The 16,822-nt window shown below is 39.4% G+C and overlaps 3 protein-coding genes across 5 annotated transcripts in view; all 3 read left to right on the top strand.

The window, feature by feature from the left end:
• Positions 1 to 9,283, top strand: part of plekhg4 (pleckstrin homology domain containing, family G (with RhoGef domain) member 4) — a 63,088-nt gene extending 53,805 nt beyond the window's left edge. For 2 of the 3 annotated variants that reach the window (XM_056753574.1, XM_056753557.1), the window contains exons 14-24: positions 2,538 to 3,457; positions 4,714 to 4,963; positions 6,135 to 6,224; positions 6,331 to 6,555; positions 6,643 to 6,813; positions 6,923 to 7,103; positions 7,444 to 7,560; positions 7,907 to 8,149; positions 8,293 to 8,489; positions 8,864 to 8,922; positions 9,051 to 9,283. In XM_056753574.1, the coding sequence (XP_056609552.1) occupies positions 2,538 to 3,457; positions 4,714 to 4,963; positions 6,135 to 6,224; positions 6,331 to 6,555; positions 6,643 to 6,813; positions 6,923 to 7,103; positions 7,444 to 7,560; positions 7,907 to 8,149; positions 8,293 to 8,489; positions 8,864 to 8,902 (2,433 nt within the window). In that variant the 3' untranslated portion in view covers positions 8,903 to 8,922; positions 9,051 to 9,283. The remainder of the gene's footprint in view (positions 1 to 2,537; positions 3,458 to 4,713; positions 4,964 to 6,134; positions 6,225 to 6,330; positions 6,556 to 6,642; positions 6,814 to 6,922; positions 7,104 to 7,443; positions 7,561 to 7,906; positions 8,150 to 8,292; positions 8,490 to 8,863; positions 8,923 to 9,050) is intronic. The other variant, XM_056753565.1, reaches the window with a different exon arrangement.
• Positions 9,284 to 12,874: 3,591 nt separating this feature from the next.
• On the top strand, positions 12,875 to 14,113 carry si:dkey-148a17.5 (uncharacterized protein LOC100535037 homolog). The gene has a single exon (XM_056752869.1). The coding sequence runs from the start codon at positions 12,891 to 12,893 to the stop codon at positions 13,920 to 13,922; it is 1,032 nt and encodes a 343-aa protein (XP_056608847.1). The 5' UTR covers positions 12,875 to 12,890; the 3' UTR covers positions 13,923 to 14,113.
• A 134-nt stretch (positions 14,114 to 14,247) lies between these two features.
• Positions 14,248 to 15,508, top strand: si:dkey-148a17.6 (uncharacterized protein LOC108190685 homolog). Its single transcript, XM_056749786.1, has one exon. The coding sequence runs from the start codon at positions 14,318 to 14,320 to the stop codon at positions 15,371 to 15,373; it is 1,056 nt and encodes a 351-aa protein (XP_056605764.1). The 5' UTR covers positions 14,248 to 14,317; the 3' UTR covers positions 15,374 to 15,508.
• The last annotated feature ends 1,314 nt before the right edge of the window (positions 15,509 to 16,822 follow it).

The following is a 16,822-nucleotide window of genomic DNA, read 5'->3' as shown; positions in this document are numbered from 1 at the left end:
GGCCTTCCCTCAGGCAAACTAATTCTGCTCTCTACAATCAGAGCCCTACCACACACACACACACACCATTCACACTTCAAAGAGTTTTACACGCCATCCAACCAAACGATGATGTCATCCCCTGCCCACAGTAATTTGGGTATCATCAGATAGAGTGTGGAACTATATTGAGCTATAGATCAAAGTGTTTGCTTTCTTCCACTAAAGGGGGTTCTTTTTTTCACTGAGGGGGGCAGATTTGAGAGCTGGATTGGCCTGTGGTCCTCTGCAGAACCTGTGGATGAGTATGGCAGCATAAACAATTGGTGCTGTTTTACTGCAGGAACAGTGCACTTTTTATATTTGTGCTTCCCATGTCTGTTTTACACATATGGGGCCAGATTTACAAAGCTTTGCTTAAGACAAATTATGAGATTGTTCTTAAGATAAATTTTAGGAAGTTCAAAAGAATGTTTGTAAGAGCGATTCTCAAACATTTCTATCTAACTTCATAGACTTCATCCTCTTAACTTTTGTCGTCAGAATAAAATAATACGATTTCACTCTCTTGCTCATGTGGTAACTGTATATGTTTATCTAATAAACTTTGTGTGTAACAAGCACATCACATTCTTATATGTCATATATATATTAGAATGTGATGTGTTAAAATGCATTTACGATCGCATGTTAGCTAATATGTTAGGAAGCGTTAAAAATAAATACTTATTAAAATACTTATAGGCATAATACTTGCGACCCTCTCCATTTCCAGTCACTTTATCCCAGAATATTGTAAAAAAAACTAATGTAAGGGAACTAGATCATTATTATATCCAAATCAATATTTCTAAATGGCAAGTAAACTTCTAAATTATGAGACAGCTTTTGTTTCAAGAATTTAGATTTTTCTTAATGTTTTCCTAAAATCAATCTTGAGAACATTTTTAAGAACTGATTCACATTTAATGTCTTTTGTGCGTGCAAGTTCGTTATTTTAAATTTATACACGTGGCAGGCGCACGTAAATAGGGAGAGACTCGCATGCGGTGTGGCGTGCATATTTTTCTAGCCCCGACGGCGTAGCATTGAGATGGAAATAGTTCAACTTTCGCGTTATCCACTTGGTTTTAGACACAAAATGTGAATCGCCCCTTAATACATTTTTTTTCGGGAATACATAACATTACTAGCTTTTAGATTTAGAATTTAAGAAAAAACATGGAAGTTAAGAAGAATTTTCTTCTAAAGAATGTTTTGTGAATCCGGCCGGACGAGTTTGGCAAAACAGGACGTTGATGTAGAATCAGCAATACGTGATGTTTTCGGGAGGCACCTGAGAATGCAAAATAATATAGTCAATATATTCTGGATTAAAGAGTTTTGGGTTTATAGCATGCTGTCAATAACCACAGAAAATAATTTGTAATTACAAACAAAACATTTTCGCTAATTGCTTATTTTCATCAAGTACATCAGTTGCATATTTTCTTCTTGTCTTCTTTGTGTGTCTCTTTCTCTTCTCTGTCTCTTTGAATCCAATGCTCTGTCACTTTTTGGCAATGTGTATTGTTAGTGTGGACGGCTGATCTCTGACTCTCGCTCTCGGGTGAGACTTTAGTATCTGGGTGCTAGAGGTTTGGCATGGGGTCTCCATGTCACCCTAACCTGAGAGTGAGGAAAGAGTGAGTGTGTATGAAAAGGCAAAGGATGTTACCATTTAAAATATCAGCAAAAAGAGAGTGTGGAGGGGAGAAAGAGGTTTTGTGTGTGAACAGAAAGAGAAAGAAGATGGGAGTTTTTCTTTCCCAGGAATGTCTAAACACAGGCCTGTGTTTGCAGCCACCATCGATGTGTGTGAATGAGTGCGTTGAGCTTGATCTGTGTTAATCCCATTTTAACCACTTATTTCACTATTTATAATGCAAACCTGTCAGAATGTTCATGAGAAAGTCATGAAGAATTTCTTAAATCTTCTAAAAAAAGGTTATATGCGAAAATGTGGTGCTGTGTGGCTACAAGAGCTAAGAAAGAGTTAGAAAGGGGCATTGAATTTTCTCTAAAATGGTGAGATGGTTAGTAAAGAGGTTTGCATGTGTCTTTGTGGCAGTTTTCTGTCACACATAGCTGAAACTATAGTCTGCCCTGCTGCTAAGCTGCACGTTAAAGCCTTCTTACCCAGACCTCCCAGCTCCTGGCTAAAAAACTCTTTATTTTCCATAAAAAAGGTGCTGGAGGTTTCTCTCTCTCTCTCTCTCTCTCTCTATCCTTTCCCCATTCCCTTTCTCTATTTTTTCCAGCTCTTTCATTCACAATGAACTCATCGTTTTGTCATAAAGACTCTCTTTGTCCCTTCTTCAACGTGTAAAAAAGTCTTACTGTGATATATTGCCTTCATTCTCTATATTGCTTTCTTCTCAGAAGGTGCCTTTTACCACACACAAAGTGCTGTTTTCATGTCTTTCTCATTATTTTTTTCTCGCTTTAGTCACCCTCTTCCCTTTCATCACATCATCTGACTCAGTTTTGCTCTCTCTCTCTCTCTCTCTCTCTCTCAGGCTTACGAATGGGCACTAGAGGGCATGCGTCATTTGGCGTGTGTTAGCATGGAGGACTGTGGTATGACTGAGAAGTGCCAGAACGTGATCACATGCTTGGAGACCTATCACAGTCAGCATCCACCGATACCAGACACACGCTTTCAGGAGATGAAAGACCTTGCAGAGGAGCTGAGGAGCGACCAGGGACTCAAGCAGTGGAAGTTCGCCTGGTCCAAGTGTCAGGAGACCAAACAGATGTTTGAGAAGAAGCTGGAGACTGCGTTGCGAACCCGCCGTGAGAGCGATTCCAGATCCTCCTCCAGACGAAACTCGGAAGTTAGCGGCAAAGCTCAAGAACGCAGCAGCAGCATTTCCTTCTCGTGTCGGAAAGCATTTGGTGGAGCTTGGGGACGGGATAGACTTTCCTCTCTCTCAAGCACATCCTCAACACCCAGCAGCCCATCGGGCGTCCGTGTGGACACCCGGGATTCTTCTATCCGAACCTCCACAGGAAGTCCCTATAGCGTTGAGCACAGAATCCCCCACAGTACACCCGTCAGATCCCACAGGCTAACACGCAGTGTCTCAACGGATGAGCCTGCTCACCGACCACATCCTGAAGGGCAGGCGTGTGCTCCTTCATGCTCCACCAGCCCAAGCCTCTCGTCTATAGAACCAAACCGCAGGGTTCTGCGGAAGACTCAAAGCTTTGATACGGCCGGTAGTGAGAGTGTGTCACGTTACAGCACCTGTCAGAGAACTCTAAGTGAACCTGCACGGAGAGGGAACACGGGGGTGTTTATTAAGGGTCTAGAGGTGAGCAGCACTGAGGTGATCGATCGGCCGTACAGCCCGCGACTGCCGCCAATGCACGAGTGGTCTTCTCTTGATTTGCACCGTGATGGGAGTCCCGCTCCAGAACCCCGCAGCAAGGGCAGGTGGGTCAAACAGCGCACACCTGCATGCATTAACACACACTCACCTGTAATAACATTAATACAATCGACCATGGAGGTCTGTGAGATCAGTTTACTGAAGCAAGCCTAAGCATAAAACTTAAGACTTTATATAACACTGTATGAATGGTGTGTAACAGAGCACACACACACAATGTTAGCAACAGTGCTGCCAATACACACAGACAAAAATATTTAGCCTGTCTCACAGGAGAATATATAGGAATACTGACAGGTTTGACAGCTGAATGCTTAAAATAGACATTCAAGGAAGCCAAGTTTTCAGAAGTCGCACAAGTTCACAAAAAACACACACAGACTATATTTCCCTAGTCATGCCCTGTTGAACTTTTTCATGTGTACTAAAGCGACTATAAGGTGATTGTGTGATTATTAGTTTCGTATTAGACAATAAAAGCTCCCATAATTCTCAAAATCCCTGTGGATGGGTTTTCCAGCTGTGGACCCTTCTGGTCACCTTTAACCCCCTGGGAAAGAGCCTGAGATACAGATGACTTTCCCAGGTGGGAGCTTCTCCGCTGGGCTTTGAAGTGTTGGGGAACATTTTTGTGTTCTGCTCAACCACATAGAAGAGATGGATGAAGTGACTATATAGATCTTTAGAAGCGTTTTTACTGTACATCTGTGTGACCCTCAAAACACATTCGTCAGGTTACCATTTGTAGATTGCAGTATACGGGTAATGTTGATACAGATTTTAAGAAACAAAGTATTCAGAAACAAGGCATTTGGTCGTGTGTGGTCTTTTTTTTATTGTGAATATTTAAGAAACAAACTGATAATAATACGGTCTATGGTTCATGTCAGGACAATAAAGTCGAGTAAACCTCATTTTGTAAAGTTGCAGCACAGTGTGATCACTTTACTGGTGAGAAGTTATTTTTCGTACTAAATATGTCCTGAAAAATCATCCCCGTCTTTTCTTCTCTCTTAGCATCGTGGTTCAGAGTAAACATCCCAGTGTGTGAACCACCTGTCCTTTAAAAAGTCTGGCAAAGCTATTAGACCCAAATTTACTCATAAACTCATTTAGCGTTTCAGAGCTACAATGATGATACTGTAGCTCCTTAAGAGGTCCCATTAGAAACCTTAGAAACCTTACAGATATGATTGTCAAAGGCTTTTTTAGAAAATCAGATTTGGCCCAATAGCCTTATCTCATAAAATCTAATCACACATATTTAAACACTTTTTGTGTCTCTGTGTCTGGCCTTCAGTAAACTACGTCACATTGTGGATGAGATGGTGACAACGGAGCGGGAGTATGTGCGATCTCTGCGGTACATCATTGACAACTATTTCCCTGAGATGGAGCGTGCTGACCTGCCACAGGACCTGCGTGGAAAACGCAGCGTCATCTTCGGCAACCTGGAGAAACTGGTAGACTTCCACAGCCAGTTTTTCCTTAAAGAGCTGGAGAGCTGCTGTAACCACCCACTACGTGTCGGCAACTGCTTCCTGCGACATGTACGAGAGTCTCTTTATTCTGAATATCTTATCTTTTTTATTAACACAGATAGGTTAATATCTGACTAATGTTGTATGATTTTTTTGTTTGCTTCCGCATTGGATGTTTTCAGTTCCAATAGAGTTGCTTAATCAAAAATGAAATTTTATAGCTTGACATTTCAATTCCATTTTACTTTTATTCAAAGCGGCTTACAAATAAAGCTTGAGTAACATTTTCATTGGCAGTACACTATTGAACTTAGTGTAACATTTAGTTACACATTAGTTTATTCAAACCTATTTAGAGTGCAATGCTATTTAGGGTTTAAGAAATCAAAATGTACGCTCAATTTGTATAGTAGAAACCAAGCTTAAAGTGAACATTCACCTAAAAATATCGTTATAATATATCGTTTACTCAGCTTCTTGTCATATGAAACTTGTATGAATTTCTTCTGCAGAACACAAAGAAGATATTTTGAGGAATGTTGTTAACCGGCATCCATTCACTTGCATTGGTTTTGTGTTCATAAAATAGAAGTGAATGGGTACCGGCGCTGTTCTATTACCAAATTTCTTCAGAATATCTTCTTTTGGTTTTTGCAGAAAAACGCAATCATACAGGTTTGAAATAACAAGAGGGTGAGTAAATGATGACAGAATTTTCATTTTTGGGTAAACTATCCTCTGTGTTTTTCCACAATAGAGTAAAACCAATCAAAATGTGTTGGCCATTCTCTCTTTTATCCACTATCAAAAAGAGCTCCTAGGTCTTCAAATAAGTTAAGGGCCGCCCTGCACTGCTATGTTTCTTCAGTCGTGGTGAACTCATATTGCTGGCTTACTTTAAGATCTTTACCCTATGACGCTTTAAAAACATTACTTCACAAAAGAGAGAGATAAAGAGAAATACACACAGATGCGAGCTGACCTACAGCAGAGTATGAACTAAGATGAAATCACTTTTGACATATTCCTGGTACAACAATGAATATATGGCACACTCCACATGAACCAAAACATGTTACAAAGCCATTAAGCCTTTCCGAACAAAAGTACACCTGGAAATGATAAGGGATTTTAATTTCCGAAACAACAAGAGTTGTTGTTCATCAGCATATTAATATAGAAAGGTGGATGATAGACCTGACATATTGGTTTTGTTCTTTGTTTCCATTTAAACCCACAGCATGACCAGTTTAGCTTGTACGCCTTGTACAGCAAGAACAAACCAAAGTCAGATGCGCTTTTGGCCAGCCATGGAAACAGCTATTTCAGGGTAAGCAAATCTATAATATTTACTGCAGACCACACAGAGCATCTGAAGAGAGTTGATCAAGATACATCACCACATAAGTGATCTCAGTGAACTGTTGTCTTTCCAGCATAAGCAGCTAGAGTTGGGGGATAAGATGGACCTGGCATCGTATCTGCTGAAGCCTATCCAGCGCATGAGTAAGTACGCCTTGCTTCTCAAAGATCTGATCAAAGAAGTAAGTGAGGTCCAGGAGCAGGAGCTATCGTGCCTACGTGCAGCAGCCGAAATGGTGAAATTCCAGCTTCGCCATGGGAACGATCTGCTCGCCATGGACGCCATCAGGGACTGTGATGTAAGTGCGAATGATTCAGTGGATACGCAAGCTTGATCCTCAACACATGTTCAGATACTGATACATTCTCTTCTCATGTGCCCTCAGGTGAATCTGAAAGAACAGGGCCAGTTGGTTCGTCAAGATGAGTTCACGATTTGGTATGGCAGGAAGAAGTGCCAAAGACACGTTTTCCTGTTTGAAGATCTAGTGCTGTTCAGCAAACCCAAACGGATAGAGGGTGGCCTAGATGTTTACATATACAAACATTCTTTTAAGGTAAGTTCCTAAAGTCGAGTGTGAGTTTGTTGTAGCACTCAATATACGACCGTGATTTTATCATATATTGGTTATGTATATTATTAAATATGTCCTATTCTTTCTGAAGGCGGCTGATGTGGGTATGACAGAGACATCGGGTGAGAACGCTTTGAGGTTTGAGATCTGGTTCCGCAGGAGAACATCCAAGAACCAGGCCTACATTCTTCAGGCAAGCAACGCTGATATTAAACACGCATGGACTTCGGACATTGCACGGATACTATGGCAACAGGCCACACGAAATAAAGGTGAGAAAGAATTCCGCTTTGTTTTGGAATGGAAATGATGAGAAATGAGAGAGAGACATATCTACACATTTTTGAGAACATGTACAGCCCCAGGCTAATAGGAGGCTGCTTTAAACAAAGTCGCACAACTATTATATTTCTTCAGTTCGGCATGGCTCAGCATGAGTGAATGATGCAAATTAAAGGCACTATTTGGTTTGCATATTTATTTTCACTTGTGTGAAGAAACCAGTTTTACACTTTTTCTAATGTCTGTTAGTATCTTAATGTCAACATCTTTGTGAGTGTGTTAATACATAAAGGAAAATTAAATCTTTATATAATGTGTGTGTGCATGCAGAGATTCGAATGCAAGAGATGGTCTCTATGGGGGTGGGCAATAAACCCTACCTGGACATTAAACCCAGTGATGCTGCTATCAATGACAGAGCCATCGATTACATAATGAAAGGCAGAGGTGAGCTTGTGTACTGTAACATGATAAACTAATCAACTAATGTTGATTTGCTCGTCTGGTTTGCTGAATTCTGTCTTGTTTTTTCTCTAATGTAAAGCTAAATTGTGTCATTTCTGCCCCACTAACATCATCTAACTGAATTGCAAAAAAATTAAAAAGAGTTTCTAAAAGTTCTCATTGTTGCAAAATCTATTGGTTGAGACCATATTGCTGAATCTGGCTGGTTGGGGGACTCCTTGAATTTTTGACACACTTTAGCTTTAAGTTTAGTGATATAACTAATAATAAACGTCAAGATTAATTGAAGAAGAAATGTACTAGCTTCATTCTTTTCCCTCTGTTACAGGGGCTAGAACAAGAGCCTCCATTGCTGTCTCTCTGTTTGACCACTCAAACCCATTCAAACGAGCGGCGGTAAACGCTCCTGTTAGCGGGACCCCGGCGGCCGGCGGCCCCTCTTCCTCCACGCTGCTGGGGCCGTTGAATCTTCACATGTTCAGCAGCCAAAGTCTGTTAGAGAGACCTCTTATCGGCCCCTGCATAGAGGAGGATGAACTGGAGCATGAGACCAGCAGTCAGCCCTCTATGAGTATGTAGCAGAAAGTGTTATTAACATAATATGACTTTTGTTTCTTTGTTGTATGTGGTTCAATAGTACAATGGCTGATCTGTTTTCAGATATTAAAGTATATGTGATGTTAAGGGTATAAATTCTATTGTGTCTGTCTTTAGCTACAGAAAGCTCGGGTTCGTCGTCTCACTGTCTGTCTGGTAGTGGCTCGAGTGGCTCAGACAGTGGATGTGTTTCCAGTCACCTGCCCGAGGCTCTGTCCGAAGAGCCCAGCTCACCGTGTGACTCCTCCTGTTACTCCTCCATCACCTCTCCCACAAAAGAGAAACCCTGCTACAGCAGCCAGTACATTTCAACAGTTAGTATTACAGTACATTAGGGCTCGGCATAACACCGACCGAACCGCAATGAATGTGACTTGAAACTATTCAAATACAAATCGGACAAATTAACAAAAAAGCTTATGACAGCCTTTTAATGCCATTAATATTGATTAATTTTGGTCTGTTAGCTTTTTTGTTTTCTCCCAATTAACAGAAAAATCAAGCTAAAGATATATGAGACCTGCTATTGCATACATGCATTAATGCATTCATGTACTGATCATTGTGTCTCTCTGAGCCATTAACATTTCATTACATCATGCTAATGCTAGCACCAATGCAAACAGCTGTGCAAACGTCTACTTTAACCTGTGATCTAACCCCCTGCACCCCTCTCGTTTTGTCACAGGGAGAAGCACAGGTGATAGGTCCGTCTACTGTAGTTTGAGCTCAGTAACCACTGCTGCAGTAAGTGGCTTTCGCTCCATGACGTCACACTGCTTGTGCATGTTTAATCATCATTAAATCCATGATTCATGCTTGTTTATTTCAGGATGCTGGTATGTTTTGTAACGTGTTATTCTTGCGTTCCATAGGTTTAATATCTGCTTTGAGAGTGACAACGCCACGTTACCATGCAGAAGAGGAATACAGAGCTACTATTTATTGTTCCTGTTGAGTGCAAGCAAATCTCATGTCACACCGAGTTTATTAAGCGCTCAAAATAGCACTGTTTCTTTCTGTTTTCTAAGCCACTTTTTCCTTTTATATAAATTTAAAGATTATCTATAAAACTGAATAAATATTCTTGTATTTATCTTCTTTTCAATTGTTTAGAACAGTAGTGTTCTTTGCTGCATTATTGACTGTAAATAATGACTGTAGCAGTGTACAATAGATATGCGTTTTAGTTAAGCTGTTCCCACTGTTTTTGTTGCCCACTTTGCTGCAGACCGCAATAGATTTGTTTCTCAGACAGAAGGCCATCCATTTATGAGCTTCAGTTTCATGTTTAAAGCCTTTGTTAACTGACAACTTGAGGTGTTTCTGTTAGTGAAGTCTCTGTGTTCTTTACAGTATTTCCATAATGACCGTGCCCCCTTTTAAATCTGACCTGTGGTAAGTCACCTCAGCTTTCTGTTATGCCGTGGAGTACTGGTATAAGCAGGTGTCACAGCATTAACTATCCCATGACTGACCTCAGGTCAGCTCAGCGCTATTGCTGCTCTTAGGTGCTGGGTACTGCTGCTGCCTGTTTGGAAAGAGTTTTTTCATTTCAGTTCTATTATTTACATTCATTAGTAAAACGAGAAACAAAATGTATATTATTGTAAATAGTTGCACCAGTGGTGCTTTGAGGAGATAGCGTTTAGGAGGTACAGGACCTTGTTAAGTTTATACATGTATGTGGATCACTAAAGTGCCATTCGTCGTCACCAATACAAATCAAAGGTGTACAAACAACAAAATAAATACGCAGGTTCCACCACTAGTTTATTTTTCACTCTAAAAAGTTCACACAAAATGTAATAAAGACAGATTGTACTGAAAACGGAAATGAGTTTTAATTCTTCGTTGTTGTCTTTAATGGTTTTGGCATACAGTACACACACAAACCCTGAAGGATGATATTCAGTTTCAGCACAGACTGAGATAAAAGAATTCACTGTTGTTATCTTGGTATTTTGTTAGTGAGAACGGTATCAACCCAAATACCTGAAAACACTTGCTGTGTGAGAAAAGATGCTCTGTTAAGTTTACTCTACCATTTAGCCTGAGGAACTCAGGCTGCTTGGAGAAAAAAAATGTGTTTGACTGTAGATCTGTTTGATAATGCCCGTGTGAGCTGATGAAACAATCAGATAAAAACAATGATGTTCTTTTTTGATTCTGTTAAGCTTTAAGGTAGACTTCACCCAACTATGGAAATGCTTTATTTTTTTGCTGCCCTTCATGTCATTCCAACCTGTATGACTTTTTTTCTGCACAACACAAATTATGATATTCTGAAGAATGTTGGTAACCAAACACCACAACTGTTGAAAATCAATCTCTGGAGTCTCGGTCAGAAAGAGATGCCTTTCAAAGGCCAACATCATCTCAATATCATTGCAAATTCCAAAGCCACATCTGGGCATAAAGCAATTAATCTTTATATAGATATATTTATATAGATAGTTAAGTTGTTTAGAAGGTCGAAAATAAAACTGAATTTTCCAGCATTCTTTGTTTGCTGCTCACACAAATGGAAACCTCAAAACCATGAGTGGAATGAAATGAATGAGTCGTAATTGGCTGAATCATGAGATGAGATTTGATCAGAGGCTGCATGTGGCTGCTCTTGCTCCCCCCCAACTGTTTCACCATCAGTCTTAAAGATATTACAGCCAAAACTCAACTACAGGAGACTGGTGTATGATGGAGGAAATCATTTTCCAAATGCCATAATTGCTTCATATAAAAGGTACAAAGAGAAACATCTCAGAGAGAGAGTCGTAAAACAGAATCTAAATATTAACAGCTAATTGAACATGGCCCAAACAAACACATATCTACATATTTTTAGATAATCATTTTCAGATTTTCTTCAATTTGTACACATCATTGAAGGTAAAGAATATTGTTGATTTTTAGCCTTTGCCACAAATCCACCAGCAGGTGGCGCCTATTCCTGACTCTGCAGCTTCCCAAAAACACACAAACGTACTAAATACAATTTTTTTAATTTACAAGATTTAAATGAATTAAAATACCTTTAAGTAAAATGTAAATACCGAAGTATATCAATATGTTAATTAATTAGTAACATGATACACATTAATCACTTGTGCCAGTACAGTGTTTCTGCATATGCATTATACCTGTCATGTGTCCCACAATTAACAGATTATTACAGCAACTTGTTATAGCTTCATAGTTCACTGCTTACATGAGTCCAGTTTGTTTTGTCACATAGGTGTCTATTTTTCTTTCTGCATTGTAAATGGTCCAAGTCTTTTGTTTGAGTAGTGCCTGCCTAGTAGGCCTTTGGTATGCCCCACCATTTTAGTGTTAATGGAGATACATGAATCAACACTGCTGTAATTATAGTCATGTTATGTTGTATTATAGTTATATCTGACAGGCTCATCAAGAATTAGTTTGTGTTCTGTTCTTGACGCAATTTATGGAGATGATCACCAGCAGTAAGTTCTGTTGTTGCGTCTGAAGCAGGTGCTTGAGGGGCTACACTGGACGAGAGCCTGGATTTAAAATTGGCATTTGCCTGCTCTTCACTATTAGAGGCACACTATAGATTTTGATCTGCTCTATGACTGATGCTTTGGATAACAGCTCATCCGTTTGCTCTTAAGTCCCTTTATCTCTTTTACATGAACAGCATTTGTTATGGATTTGTTACTTACAACATCTTGTGTGGATTGGGAAACAAACATTAGCTATGTTGTTCTTCTAAGAGTGTGGTTAAAGGGATACTCCACCCAAAAATGAACTTCTTGAACTTGAACTTTCTCTGATTGAACTAATGCAATCCTGTTGTCTCTCACACCTAAACTGTGTATCACAGATTTCACATGAACCTTTACTTTTTAGATTAATTAATCAATTTAATCTGGTGCCCAATCTGCGTATGTGCAACGGCCAATGATCGACTCTGAAGTGTACAACCATGAAACAGAGGACAAATAGAGAGATGAAGGTCAGGCACTCACTGGATTCTTAACTTTATATCAAGAAATTCAGAGACAAACAAATTATTACAGCATTAACAGACTACTCTCTGTATGTTATGAGTGTTACCACAAGATGGCGCTGCTGTCACATTCATCTATTTCCACCTGAGCTAATCGGTCTCCTTGCATTTATTTTTCAGATGTGACACTGACACAAAGAAAATTTCATTTGAATAAAAGGGTTATCAAATAGGCATTACATACGAAGGGAATAATTGCCTATTAAACTGAGACAAACCATTGTATTCTTAAAAATGAATAGTGGTGACATATGGCTTTTTCAAGAATTCAACAGATGAGAGTAAACTTTGCCACTTATAATACGGTTTTATTTGTTGTTCTTTTTTATCTCAGATCTATTTCAGATGAGAGATAGAGAAGAACGGACGCTTTAACTAAAATTAAAAAAAAAGATATAAAAATGCATTACAGGCTTTCTTTCTTCTTAAATAGTTCTCACTGCTCGCTTCTTCACACAACATACTAAATGATTTAACTCATAAACTGTTGCATCACACATGTCAAAAATGACTACACTAATTTCAGAATAGGCCTATATGAACTGTTTTCACAAGTAACTGCTTGTGTTTCTGTTATGTGAATAATATGGGCAGCTGACTTTCCTTATAAGCTTAATCATAAGGAAGTTGAAGCAAGAGAGTTTCACTCTGTTTTTTGATACATTGAAACCTGACAAACACAAACATGTCTCCTCTTTATAGTGCCAATGATACAATACCGGACAACTTGACAACTATAGAGAACACTATAGCTTGTGTGATCCTGGGTCTGTGTTTCCTGGTGGGCACACCTGGGAACCTGCTTGTGGTTTGGACCATCCTGAAGCATGTGAAGCAGCGCTCACACACGGTCGTGCTCATCCTTCATCTAGCCGCCGCAGATCTTCTGGTGTTGATCACTCTGCCTCTCTGGATCTACTCACTGGCTCATTCCTGGGTGTTTGGAGAAGCTGCTTGCAAAGCCATGGTTTACGTCATCAATGCCTGCATGTACTGCAGCGTCTTTCTCATCACAATCATGAGTGTGGAACGCTTTCTGGCTTTCAGGTACCCCTTAAAGATGTTGTACTGGCAAGACAGGACATCCATATCCAAAATACTTTCCATGACCTGGATTCTGTCATTCATTTTGGGAATTCCAGTTATCCTATTTCAATATGTCAATGATGATGATGAAGAAAAGCACTGCTTGTACCGAGAGTATAACTCTGTATCTTTGGAAGTGTTCTGTATTTCTTTGGAGACTCTGCTGGGATTTATTATTCCTTTTTCCATCCTTGCAATCTGCTACTGGCAGGTTGCCAAAGAGCTCCATAAGATGCATTTCAGGATTAAACCAAAATCGCTCTTCCTCATTGGTGGAGTTGTGGTTGCTTTTATTTTGTGTTGGTTACCGTATCATACTCTCAACATCATCAGTGCAGTACTTCTTCTAATTGAAAAATCAGATGAACCGTCCTATATCTTAACTATCGCCGGATTCATTTCCGGAACTCTGGCTTTTATTAGCAGCTCTGTGAACCCTGTGCTGTATGCATTTGCTTCCAAAAACTTTAACGGAAGTCTAAGGAAGTCAGGGATAGTGAGATTCTTTCAAGACTTAGCATCACAGACTCACCAAGCAAAAGATGTTGTTACTCAGGATTCTGGACTGCAGGATGACAAGATCGTAAAAGATTCGAATGATGTTGAACAAAACGAACTCAGAGATATATGACTTGTTGCTGTTTGACACAATAGTTGTTTGGCTATTTCACAACGTAAAATCCAATACTAATGTGAATTGTAACTTCTGTGAAAATCTTTTTTCATCTTTTTTCATATTCTTTGAGGAAGACTAATTTAAGAGGATACTACTGTGAAAATATTTTAAAAAGTCATCTTTCTAGATACACGATCACAATAAAACAATTTAAAGCACAATTTTATTGTTGTACATTATTGCTCCTCCCACACACATTTTAGGTATCTCTCTGTTTTTCTTGACCATGTTTTGGAGCTCAGTTTCTGTTTTTTTCTTCACAAAAGGGAAGTGAGTTTTGCTGAGGTAGACTTCTTTTGTGGCTGTGTTGTTAGAAACCCAGCAGACTGAAGTGGTGCAGAGAGAAAAACATGAACGGTACGAATTATTTTCAAGAAGACAAGGAGACTGTGGAAGGCCTGGTGGGGGCCAGTGTGATCCTCGGTCTGTGTTTCTTGGTGGGCACACCTGGGAACCTACTGGTGGTTTGGACCATCCTGAAATATGTGAAGAAGCGCTCTCGCACGGTCGTGCTCATCCTTCATCTAGCCGCCGCAGATCTTCTGGTGTTGATCACTCTGCCTCTCTGGATCTACTCACTGGCTCATTCCTGGGTGTTTGGAGAAGCTGCTTGCAAAGCCATGGTGTACGTCATCAATGCCTGCATGTACTGCAGCGTCTTTCTCATCACAATCATGAGTGTGGAACGCTTTCTGGCTGTCAGATACCCTTTCGCCTCAGCTGGCTGGAGAGAGAAAAAAGCACTGAATAAGCTTCTATTTGTGTTGTGGATAGCTTCGTTTGCCTTGAGCATTCCTGTTATTCTGACTAACAGTTTGGGTCATCCACCAGAGCCAGTTCAGTGTACATTTAAGGAGTACACATCGGAGACGCAGGAGGCTGTGTTGCTCATTATAGAAACTCTTATAGGCTTCGTCATTCCTTTTATCACTTTAGTGGTCTGTTACGGCTGCCTCTTCAGTCGCATAGCACTCATGAACTTCAAGTCCAAGCGTAAATCCACGGTTCTAATCTGCAGCGTAGTGGTGATGTTTGGAATCTGCTGGATCCCACATCATGTGACAAACCTTCTTTCCCTCATTGCACTCGCTGTCAAGTCTTCATATCCTGAAGTGTCAAACAACTTGGAGGACATCCGTGTGACAATGAGCTTAATAACAGGAGCTCTAGTGTTCATCAGTAGCTCAGTCAACCCGATGCTTTACGTGTTTGCCGCGCGTACCTTCCGCAGTTCTCTCATGGAAACTGGAATTCAGAAGTTGTTCCAGCATCTATCCAGTACAGCCTCAGGTGAAAGGAATAAAGAGTTATCATTTGTTTCTAAGAGACAAAATTCAAACACCAGCACCTCACAGTGTCTCACAGAGACAAAACTGTGTGTAGATGTGTCTATGGAAGATTTATAACGTCAACCAACAATAACCAGTTACTCAAAAGGAAGTGCATATAGCTTTAAAGGTTTGTTATTGAACAATTACTGTATTGAAGATCTGTTTTTGAATTGTATTCCAATTGAAATAACATTAAATAAAATGTCTGTTTGTGTTTTGTGCTCTTCTTCATGAGAAACATGTGTCTTGTGACACATGGAAATAGAAAGTGAAAATTCTTATACATTTCTTATATATTTGAAGATTTCAGAGATATTGTCACATAGATAAGAACCTTATTCTTTACAATTACATTATTTTGACATGTATAATTAATTGGTCTTTTCTGTGATTTCTTTCTATACATGTTTAACTGAACCACAAGGATTTCCTTATTTAAGTTTTTTTTAACTATGTGACGCACTGATTTCAACATATCCCTATTCCTCATATTGAAACATTTGTGTGTTTCTGATTCTTGTGAGTGTGTGAAAAGAGGAAATGGGCATTAAAGGGAACAGAGGTTAATACAGAGGAGGAGTACATCTTGTTTTACTCTATTTTTAATCAGAGAATCAAACATTTGCTCATATCAAACAGTACACACCATTTTGTAGATATACACCTACATCCATATCTGATAAGGTTTTGGTTTAACTGTTTCATTTACTTTTAGGGATGTAACAATATTATTATTATTATTTTATGGCAATAGCAAATTTGTCTCAATAATATCGCAGTCACATGAGTGCATGAAACATAGAGAATGTTAGAAAAAAATATAGATGTTACCTTTGGCAAGGTCCATCTGGTGCAATTCATTTATTTTATAAAAGGGATTTTTAGGTAATTTGACCCAGCTAATACTATAACTCATCCTAAGCAACAGTTATGATTAGAGGATAAAGGAAAGAGGATGCTCATGGCACTTCAATTTACTTTACAAGTGCCTCAAAACAGTTAACAATCTTTTGAGTTCTTGCAGAAAATAAAGCAGTTGATAACTGAAAAAAAAACCTAGAAGTTCTTCAGTGGTTTCAGCCGTAGCGTCTTCTGTGGAATTATCATAAGAATATTTACATTTTTAGAGCATACAGTTATACAATTACACACAAATTACAATTTTGGTAGAAAGGAAAAGCTACGAAAGGTGGCATCTACACAAATAAATGTATACAAAACCTGACTGTTTCTTGTTTTCACCTTCTCTATGAAATGTGTTTGTGAGCATGTACTGAGGAGTAAGAAAAAGACTGCAGCTGTGGTTGTGTTAGACAATGAATCACAGATGCTCATGTCTAGACCTGTTGTTTGTCTCTCTTTTACAACACTATCTTCATGTCCAAAACAATCCATTAATGACCATTGCTTAAGGGGAAAACAGCGAGACTGACATCCTACAAAGGATGCATAGGACGTATAATTTTCACCTAGGTTTGGCACACAATGAAAAGGTGAGAGGGCTAAAGACAAACACGCTCTGTG

This window comes from Triplophysa dalaica, chromosome 1, assembly GCF_015846415.1.
Source record: "Triplophysa dalaica isolate WHDGS20190420 chromosome 1, ASM1584641v1, whole genome shotgun sequence".
In the NCBI taxonomy this organism is placed as follows: domain Eukaryota; kingdom Metazoa; phylum Chordata; class Actinopteri; order Cypriniformes; family Nemacheilidae; genus Triplophysa; species Triplophysa dalaica.
This window is presented reverse-complemented; position numbering and strand designations above follow the sequence as displayed.